Source organism: Chiloscyllium plagiosum, unplaced genomic scaffold (assembly GCF_037043375.1).
Source record: "Chiloscyllium plagiosum isolate Xiang-an unplaced genomic scaffold, Cpla_swu_hap1 HiC_scaffold_41, whole genome shotgun sequence".
Classification (NCBI taxonomy): Eukaryota; Metazoa; Chordata; class Chondrichthyes; order Orectolobiformes; family Hemiscylliidae; genus Chiloscyllium; species Chiloscyllium plagiosum.
Window position 1 is genome coordinate 21,622,788 of NW_028270179.1, and position 11,102 is coordinate 21,633,889.

The 11,102-nt window shown below is 48.2% G+C and overlaps 1 protein-coding gene across 1 annotated transcript; it reads right to left on the minus strand.

The window, feature by feature from the left end:
- Positions 1-2,312: 2,312 nt before the first annotated feature.
- LOC148138179 (putative G protein-coupled receptor 139) lies at positions 2,313-10,753 on the minus strand. The gene is made up of 2 exons (XM_087981870.1): positions 10,687-10,753; positions 2,313-3,220 (listed from the first exon to the last, which is right to left on the minus strand). The coding sequence occupies exons 1-2, from the start codon at positions 10,751-10,753 to the stop codon at positions 2,313-2,315; spliced, it is 975 nt and encodes a 324-aa protein (XP_087837996.1).
- Between the last annotated feature and the right edge of the window lie 349 nt (positions 10,754-11,102).

Below are 11,102 nucleotides of genomic sequence, written 5' to 3' on the forward strand. Positions count from 1 at the left end.
CCAGAGATTCTGAAATAAACGCTGCAATTGACACTGACAGACAGCAAGGTTCAGAGACAGAATGAATCCCACTTTCAATGTATGACTAGAAGCGAAGTTCCACAGTCGCAAGATTCGTGAATCTAATAATAAGTGGTGGGGATCAAATGAAAGGTTCTTGGTTACATACAATACCAGGCACTGGATAATACTGGAGGAATTCAATATTCTCTTACATCATCAGAGATTGACAAAATGCGCTTTGCACAAACGTCAACCAATAATCGTCAAACTACTGTTGGAATGACTGTTTTTTTTTTGTATAAAACCATTCAATCAAGTAGGGAAGCGCCACTAAACGATTTTAGAACCAGCATTTTATTGAACAAAATGTACCTAGAACTCGTCTCTTTCCTTACTATTCCCAAAAGGACCTGTACAAGATTATCACAATTCATTTGTGTGCATCATTCTCTGATCTGTAAATGTTATCATTCAAGATTGTGAGGGCAATCATTGGTCAAATTTACATTTAGTCTCAGTATTATAGAAACAGAACAATGCATAATTTGAGTTTCTGTCTGATCATTTTTTTGCCATTTATTGATTAGAATTACTTAGAGAAAAAGCAGAAGATTCGAGAAAGAATACACGATTTTCTTCACTCGTTCCATGATTGGAAATTTCATGCATAGCTTTTAATGATGATGAAGTAAGATTTCTGTCAGATTTCGCAGAACAGTTATCTGAAATAACCCAATGACAAATAGCAATGAGTGCTGATGGCTAGACTGCAGGTTTCACAGATACTAAAACTTATACACGGCTCTGATGTGCTATAAAAGATGAATACAGTGAATGCGAAAATGTCGAAATGATCGAGTGTCTAAGCAGATTCTGTGTTATATTCTTGGAAGAGGGATCCTCAGGGAAACAATTGCATCTGACAATTGTCCTGTTTGAAGATGCATCCTCAGAGCATCAGCATGGGTTCTCTGAGTTCAATGACGTTTCCACAAGGACACTTGTTACTACTTTCATTCAGAAACAAATACGTTCCTATTATTTTCAATCTATTTGTAGATTCCAATTCGGTATGCCTATCTCTCCCAGTCCGCTTGGTGCTTGAACACTACGGAGCACGCCTTAGGGCAAGATCCAATGCACAAAAAGCAAAAGCACTCCAGGATTGTTTTCGCGTTTTGATCATTTCTCTCACAACGTGTGCAGTTGCTGAAACTTCATCTTTCTGCAACTCACCAGCACGTGGTACTTCGGTGTGCGTTCGGGTTGGGGGGGTTGCAATCCTGCACCGAACTCTCTGCTCAGCATACTTTAAAATTTGGAAGAAATGCTAAGTGAATCACTTCCTCCCGCATTGTGCACAATTCTCACTGTCAACCAATTCCCAGATATCATTATTCAACCCTATGTAAGTAAGATTGTAATGAATCACTCTATGGATTCGCTTCCCACAAACCCCCACCCCCTCAGTAATCAAAAGACGTGAAGACAGTCCTGAGGGCCGTATGCAGGTGAAGGGTTTCCAGTGATAGATGGATAACTGCTTTATCAGGATCTGAATGTTTAACTAGACGACTTAAATTTATGTCTCTCTGGGCAGAATCCGGCTCTGACGCGAATATTTAACTTGATTAAAAAAAACGTTTACCAGTTAAATTCCTGCTGCATCGGTTGAAAATCGCATGTATTTTTCGAGCCGCAACAGTCCGAGCAAATCTGCGAGTATCTCATCATATTTTAGACGTCTGCCTTCAAGATGGTGCATACACATTTTCGAGAGTTGGGATGAGTTCCTCACCACAGAAACCATTGCATCTAATCTGCTCCAGTATCAATGTCAATAATATCATGAATAAAGTTGAACGCCTCGTTGATCCTTTCTTTGTTGAACTATTTAGCTCTGTCTGACAGAAAATGATATTGTTGATTACCATGTAAGGAACAGTGTCCTGCAGTACACAAGCTTAACCCGTCATTTTGTTTGCTCATATGTACATTACAACCCAGTTTGCAGGACGGGTGTTATCTTGCGGCCTTTTCCTCTTATCTCTGGGATGTGAGAATTTTTCTGCTCTTTTGCCATTTGCTATACAAGTTCATATAGGATATGCCTTGCTGTTGTTGTGGATTTGGATTATACCTGCTTATTTCTTTCAGGCCTTCAGAAGGTTTCTGTTTGACCTGGTGCCACTGTTCTTTATTAGTTCCGCTGTTCCTCCATGTGGATTGGTCACGACACGTTAATGTATCTTGCTTCTCGATTTTCATTCCCAGCGATTCTCTGCCAAGCCACCCTTTCCATTCGTGTATCATCTTCTCAGCAGCTCTGAGTTGTTTCCATTCGAAGTTAGTTTCATAATTAATGTAACCGGATATTTTATCATTCTCTTCAACTGTTCTCTGAACTTGGACTGCGTCGCTACATAAATTAATGTGTTTGTGCTGCAAGTTAAATTCCGCAACATATGTGCAACTTCCTCAAATATATATTCAGAATTGTCATCGAGGAGTTCACTAACATTAAAAATGAACAAAATATACGGTAAGCACAACAGTATAAAACTGCTCGATATGGTCAGGAGTAAAATCACAGAATTCCGTCTGCTCTCCATCTCTGGATCATTCTGTCCCTTGCTATGACCCTTCAGTCCCTTACGGACTCGACTGGCCACTAATATATGCCTTACTGTCAGAGCATTCAGCAACAGAATTAAACCAAATGGTAACAATGGCGTTAAAATCTTATCAAACATTCTGAATCCATTCCATCTTGGGTCAGTAAAATAGGCTCGTTTGTTAGAACAATACAGAGGCACATTGTTAATTATTCGTTTAGGCTTAAATCGAAAGTAAATTGGTATGTTTTTTAAACTAAATAATATACTGATTGCTGCAAGAACTCCTGTTGAAGTTTTCCTGGTGCAATATTTAAATTTAAGCTTCTGGCAACAAATTGCAATAAATCGATCAAAAGTAAAGGCAATAGTGAACCAGACTGAACAGTCCATTGCTAAGCGAGCCAGGAGGTAGTTAACTTTACAAACAGCAGTGAGTTTCAGGAGAGGCATCGGGAAATAATACCAATTGATTCGGAGAAGCATCACCTCAGTGATAATCGTCAGTAGATCCGCCATTGCCATGGCGACCATGTAACAAGTGGTGCATTTGGAGATCCCACACTTTCCCTGGGATAGGATGACAACTGCCACGAGATTTGCTGTAAGAGGAAAGAGGCAGAAGGGTCTCAATATTGTTCATATTCGTGTGGAGATAGTAAGCACTGAGATTTGTTTAAAAACATGGAAATCGGCCCTTTTCACAATTCAAAAAATAAGTAAGGCAAGCCAGGTAATTGAGGAGAAAGTGAGGTCTGCAGATGCTGGAGATCAAAGTTGAAACTTTATTGCTGGAACAGCACAGCAGGTCAGGCAGCATCCAGGGAACAGGAGATTCGACGTTTCGGGCACAGGCCCTTCTTCAGGAATGAGCAGAGAGTGTTCAGCAGGAGAAGATAAAAGGTAGGGAGGAGGGACTTGGAGGAGGGGCGTTGGAAATGTGATAGGTGGAAAGAGGTCAAGGTGAGGGTGATAGGTCGGAGTAGGATGGAGGCGGAGAGGTCAAGAAGAAGACTGCAGGTCAGGAAGGCGGTGCCGGGCTGGAGGGATTCGGCTGAGACAAGGTGGGGGGAGGGGGGATGAAGAAACTGGTGAAGTCCAAGTTCATCCCCTGTGGTTGGAGGGTTCCCAGTCGGAAGATAAGACGCTCCTCCTCCGACCGTCGCGTTGTTGTGGTTTGGCGGTGGATGGGCCCAATGACCTGCATATCCTCGGTGGAGTGGGAGGGGGAGTTGAAATGCTGTGCTACAGGGTGGTTGGGTTGGTTCGTCCGGGTGGCCCAGAGGTGCTCTCTGAATCGCTCCGCAAGTAGGCGGCCTGTCTCCCCAATATAGAGGAGGCCACACCAGTTGCAGCGGATGCAGTAGATGATGTGGGTGGAGGTGCAGGTGAATCTGTGGCGGATATGGAAGTTTCCTTTGGGGCCTTGGAGAGAAGTGAGGGGGGAGGTGTGGGCGCAAGTGTTGCACCTCCTGCGGTTGCAAGGGAAGGTGCGGGGAGTGGAGGTTGGGTCGGTGGGGGGTGTGGATCTGACAAGGGAGTCGCGGAGGGAGTGGTCTCTACGGAAAGCTGATAGGGGAGGGGAGGGAAATATATCCTTGGTGCTGGGGTCTGTTTGGAGGTGGCGGAAGTGACGGCGGATGATGCACTGTACATGGAGATTGGTGGGGTGGTAGGTGAGGACCAGTGGGGTTCTGTCCTGGTGGCGGTTGGAGGGGCGGGGCTCAAGGGCGGAGGAGCGGGAAGTGGAGGAGATGCGGTGGAGGGCACCGTCGACCACGTCGGGGGGGAAATTGCGGTCTTTGAAGAAGGAGGCCATCTGTGTTGTACGTATTTTGAACTGGTCCTCCTGGGAGCAGATGCGGCGGAGACGAAGGAATTGGGAGAATGGGATGGCGTTTTTACAGGGGGCAGGATGGGAGGAGGTGTAGTCCAGGTAGCTGTGGGAGTCGGTTGGTTTGTAGTAGATGTCCGTGTTGATTCGGTCGCCTGAGATAGAAACAGAAAGGTCTAGGAAGGGGAGGGAGGAGTTCGAGACTGTCCAGGTGAATTTGAGGTCGGGGTGGAAGGTGTTCGTGTAGTGGATGAACTGTTCAACCTCCTCGTGGGAGCACGAGGTAGCGCCGATACAGTCATCAATGTAGCGAAGGAAAAGATGGGGGGTGGGGCCAGTGTAGTTGCGGAAGATGGATTGTTCCACATACCCTACGAAGAGGCAGGCATAGCTGGGGCCCATGCGGGTGCCCATGGCTACTCCTTTTGTTTGGAGAAAGTGGGAGGATTGGAAAGAAAAGTTGTTCAGGGTGAGGACCAGTTCGGTCAGTCGAAGGAGGGTGTCGGTGGAAGGGTACTGGGTGGTACGGCGGGAAAGGAAGAAGCGGAGTGCTTTGAGTCCTTCGTGATGGGGGATGGAGGTGTACAGGGACTGGATGTCCATGGTGAAGATGAGGCGTTGGGGACCGGGGAAGCGGAAATCCTGGATGAGGTGGAGGGCGTGGGTGGTGTCACGAACGTAGGTGGGGAGTTCTTGGACTAATGGGGACAGGACCGTGTCGAGGTATGCCGAGATGAGTTCGGTTGGGCAGGAGCAGGCTGAGACGATGGGTCGTCCGGGGCAGTCAGGTTTGTGGATTTTGGGCAGGAGGTAGAAACGGGCGGTGCGGGGTTGTGGGACTATGAGGTTGGAGGCGGTGGATGGGAGGTCCCCTGAGGTGATGAGGTTATGGATGGTCTGGGAGATGATGGTTTGGTGGTGGGGGGTGGGGTCATGGTCAAGGGGGTGGTAGGAGGAGGTATCTGCGAGCTGGCGTTTGGCCTCAGCGGTGTAAAGGTCAGTGCGCCAAACTACTACTGCGCCTCCCTTGTCAGCTGGTTTGATGGTGAGGTTGGGGTTGGAACGGAGGGAGTGGAGGGCTGCGCGTTCCGAGGGTGAGAGGTTGGAGTGGGTGGGAGGGGTGTGGGAGTTCAGGTAGCGGTTAATATCGCGGCGGCAGTTTGCTATGAAGAGGTCAAGGGCAGGTAGGAGGCCAGCACGGGGTGTCCAGGTGGACGGGGTGTGTTGGAGGTGGGAGAAGGGGTCGTCAGAGGGTGGGCGAGAGTCTTGATTGAAGAAGAAGGCACGGAGGCGAAGGCGGCGGAAGAATTGTTCGATGTCACTCCGTGTATTGAATTCATTGACCCGAGAACGTGTGGGAACGAAGGTGAGACCTCTGCTGAGGACTGATCTTTCATCCTCAGAGAGGGGCAAGTCTGGAGGGATGGTGAACACACGGCAGGGCGGGGAGCTGGGACCTGGTGTGGGACTGGAGCTGGAAATTGCCAGGTAATTGTCAATACATTAATTTTCTTTCATACATGGAACGCGGGATTTCGACAAATCTACTGATATGAACTTCTGGATATTTTTATATCCATAGAATCATTGAATAACTACGGAAGCTACTTGGCCTACCGAGGCTGTACTGACCCGCAGTTGAAACATGTGTTGCTGGAAAAACACAGCAGGTCAGGCAGCATCCAAGGAGCAGGAAAATCGACATTTCGGGCATACGCCCTTCGTCAGGAATGAGGCTGGTGTGCCAAACGAGCTAAGATAAAAGATAGGGGAGGACATTTGGGGGAGGAGCGCTGGGAGTACGATAGGTGGAAGGATGTGAGGGTGACGGTGATAGGCCAGAGAGGTGGTGGGGACGGAGAGGTCGGGGAGAAGATTGCAGGTCAAAAGGGCGACGCTGAATCCGGTGGTTGGGACTGAGATAAGGTGGGGGGGGGGGAAATGAGGAAGCTGAGAAATCTACATTTATCCCTTGCAGTTGGAGGGTTCCTCGGCGGAAGATGAGGCGCTCTTCCTCCAGGCGTTGTTTGGTCAGGGTCTGGCGATGGAGGAGGCCAACGATCTGCATGCCCTTGGCAGAGTGGGAGAGGGGGTTAAAGTGTTCAGCCACGGGGCAGTTAGTTTGGTTGGTGCAGGTGTCCCAGAGGTGTTCTCTGAAATGATCCGCAAGTAGGCGGCCTGTCTCCCCAATGAACAGGAGGTCACATCGGGTGCAGCAGATACAGTAAATGATGTGTGTGGAGATGCAGGTGAACTTCCGACAGATATGGAATGATCCATTGGGGCCTTGGAGGGAGGTGAGGGGGATGGCATGATCGCAAGTTTTGCACTTCTTGCGGTTGCAGGCGAAGGTGTCAGGAGTGGAGGTTGGGTTGGTGGGGTGTGTGGACCTGACGAGGGAGTCGTGGCTGGAGTGGTCTCTCCAGAACACTGATAGGGGTAGGGATGGAAATATATCTCTGGTGGTGTGGTCTGTTTGGAGGTGACGGAAATGACGGAGGATGATACGATGTATCCGGAGGTTGGTGGGGGGGACGGTGAGGACCAGTGGGATTCTGTCCTGGTGGTGATTGGAGGGGCGGGGTTCATGAGCGGAGGTGCGGGAAGTGGAGGAGATGCGATGGAGAGCATCATCGACCATGTTGGAGGGGAAATTGCGGTCTTTGGAGTTGGAGACCATTTGGGTAGTTCGGTAGTGGAATTGGTCTTCCTGGGAGTAGATGCGATGGAGGCGAAGGAATTGGGACTGTGGGATAGAGTTTTTACAGGGTGGTAGGAGGTGAACTCTAGGTAGCTGTGGGAGTCGGTCGGATTGTAGTAAATGTCTGTGTTGAGTCGATTGCCCGAGATAGAAATGGAGAGGTAGCGGAAGGTGAGGGAGGAGTTGGAGACGGTCCAGGTAAATTTGAGGTCGGGGTGGAAGGTGTTAGTAAAGCAGATGAACTGTTCAACCTCCTCGTGGAAGCACGAGGTAACGCCAATACAATCATCGATGTACCGGAGGAAAAGGTGGGGTATGAGGCCAGTGTAGCTGTGGAAGATGGACTGTTCCACCTATCCGACGAAGAGCCAGGCATAGCTGGGGCCCATGCGGGTGGCCATGGTGTCCAAACCAAAGGAGTAGCCATGGGCACTTGCATGGGCCCCAGCTATGTCTGCCTCTTCATCCGATATGTGGAACAGGGTATCTTCCATAGCTTCACCGGCACCACGCTCCACCTTTTCCTCCGCTACATCGATAATTGTATTGGTGCTACCTCGTGCTCCCACGAGGAGGTTTAACAGCTCATCCACTTTACTTACTCCTTCCACCCCAACGTTAAATTTATCTGAACCGTCTCAGACTCCTCCCTCCCCTTCCAATACCTCTCAATTTCTATCTCAGGCGACCGACTCAACACAGACATTTACTGGAAACCGACCGACTCACATGGCAACCTACATTACACCTCCTCCCACACTGCCCCCTTTTAAAACCCCATCCCACAGTCCCAATTCCTTCGCCTCTGCCGCATCTGCTCCCAGGAGGACCAATTCCACTACCGAACAACCCAAATGCCCTCCTTCTTCTAAGACCGCAACTTTTCCTCGGACGTGGTCTACGATGCTCCCCACCTCATCTCGTCCACTTTCCGCACGTCCGCCCTCGAACTCCGCCCCTCCAATCTCCACCACGTCAGAAAACCACTGGTCCTCACCTTCCACCTCACCAACTTCCGGATGCATTGTATCATCCTCCGTCATTTCCGCCACCTCCAAACAGACCCCATCACCAGAGATATATTTCCCTCCCCACCCCATCAGCGTTCTGGAGAGACCACTCCCTCCGCGACTCCCTCGTCAGTTCCACAACCCTCCCACCAACCCAACCTCTACTCCTGCCACTTTCCCTTGCAACCACAAGAAGTGCAAAGCTTGCGCCCACATCTCCCCCCTCACCTCCCTCCAAGGCCACAATGGATCCTTCCATATCCATTGCAAATTCACCTGCACCTCCGCAAACATCATTTACTGAGTCCACTGCACCCGACATGGTCTCATCCACATTGGGGAGACAGGCCGCCTACTTGCGGAATGTTTCAACGAACACCTCTGGGACACCCACACCAACCAACCCAACCGCCCCGTGGCTGAACACTTTAACTCCACCTCCCTCTCCGCCAAGGGCATGCAGGTACTTGGCCTCCTCCATCGCCAGACCCTGACCACACAACCTGGAGGAAGAGCGCCTCACAGAATGAATGTAGATTTCTGCAGCTTCCACATTTCCCCTCCCCCACCTTATCTCAGTCCCAACCTCGGATTCAGCACCACCCTCTTGACCTGCAATCTTCTTCCTGACCTCTCCGCCCCACCCCTCTCCGGTGTATTACCCTCATCCTCACCTCCTTCCACCTATCATATTCCCAGCGCCCTTCCACCAAATTCCTTCCTCCCCTCATTTTATCTCAGCTCGCTTGGCACACCAGCCTAATTTCTGAAGAAGGGCTTATGCCCAAAACATCGATTCTCCTGCTCCTCAGATGCTGGCTGTCCTGCTGTGTTTATCCAGCATCACAGTTTTCATCTCTAGTCTCCAGCATCTGCAGTCCTCACTTTATCCCTGTGCTGACCCTCAGAATAACATGTCAACCAGAACCCCCACGAGAATTTTCCATGCCTATCCGGTAATATCACATTTCTCATGGCAAATTCATCAAGCGTGTACATCCCTGGACACTAACGCTCAGTGGATAGTCCTGCTGCCTCACAGTACCAGGTCAGTTCACATGAGAAAATCCTGAGCACAGACAATAAATCAATTATCTGAGCAGTTCCTTCCTTGCAGAGCGTTTTTCTTTTCCAACTTTCTCATTCAAGTCTGTTCTCTGGGGTTAGGAAAGCACCAGAGACCCGGGTTTGATTCCAACCTGGGACAACTCTCTGTGTGGAGTTTGCACATTCTCCCTGTGTTTGTATGGGTTTTCTCCGGTGCTCCGATTTCCTCCTACAGTCCAAAGCTGTGCTTAAATGTCCCCAATGACTCTGCTTCCAGCATGCATTCCATGTATGCATAACTCTCTGTGTAAAGAACCTACCTCTGACATCTCCTTCATTCCTTCCTCCTAATATCTTCAAACTATGAGACCTCGTACCAGTCAATCCTGCCCTGGGGGAAAGACTCCGGCTATTGACTCGATCTATTGATCTCATTGTTTTTTACACCACTATCAGGTCTCCTCTATTCCCCATTCTCTCCAGAGAGAAATGTCCGATCCGATTCTTCCTGTCTTCATAAGGCAAGCCCTCCAGTCCAGGCAGCATCCTGGTAAACCTTCTTTGCACTCTCTCCAAAGCCTCTTATATTTGCTATCGTAGGCCGACCAAAACTGGACACAAAATTCCAAGTGTGATCTCACCAGGGACTTGTCGAGCTGCAGCAAAACCTCGCAGCTTTGAAACTCGATGCCCCTGTTAATGAAAGCTAAAACACCACATGCTTTCTTCACAACACTATCCACTCGGATGGAAACTTTGAGGGATCCATGTACGTGCACACCCAGATCCCTCTGTTTCTCCACACTGCCAAGAATCCCGTCTTTAATCGTCTATGTTAATCTTTGTGAATTGATATCAATTATTTCCTAAAGCAGGACGTGCGACACTCAATTCTATTTAAAATTGTGCACCAGCAAGAAGATTAGTCCACGTGAGAAAGTGCTGTCAATAAATAATTTCATCTAATTAGATTGAAAGTAAATGACGTGTGAAACAGAATGCAATCACCCAGACAAGAGCCAATCTAATGTTTAATTCCTCTCAGAATCAAAAGACGATTGCTGTTACGGTTATCCATTTTTCATCGCATACAGTGGAATCTGACATTGATAATCTCCAACAATACCTATTATCAGGGAATTTCCCCCTTCCTGAATCTGGCTTCACAGGACAGACCATACAGAAACACACACATACACACACACACACACAAACATACCACCGACAGACGGACACACACCCCGACACATACATTCGCAGACACACATCTCTGCGAGTGAGAAACAATTAAACAAGACAGGAATTCTCAGGAAAAAAAAAGTCGCATTGTACAGATAAAAATGAAGTATTGGTACCAGTAATAATGCTATTGCGTCAGTATTAGAATGTCCAGCAAATACTATATGAAGTCACTGTACATATCAAAAGCCAATGCATATAAAGAATTAAACAATTTCAAGCCTTATAAACACTTACCAGGAATACCAATTTTAGTGAGGATCGCATAAAACATTTTCCTGACAGCTCGTACGGTACTATGCATTTTATCTGTGAAAGTGCTGTGCTGGTTTGTACTGCGGACAATTTTCACAGTTAAACTCTGAAATGTTCCATCCCAATGCATTCATTTTATACTTTCAGGGGCATCCATCGCGACGCTGAAGTTTTTTTTCATTTGGTAAATTTTGGGTAAACACATTACAACATGCGTGACATCCCCTGTTGATGAAATACACAGGGTGCTGTGAATTAATTAGAGCCTGAAACACTCAAACTGGCCAGGTTTGATCATTTTAAAGTCGAGAGTGTGGTGCTGGAAAAGCACAACAGGTCAGGCAGCATCCCAGGACCAGGAAAATCGACCGTTCGGACAAAAGCCCTTCATCAGATTC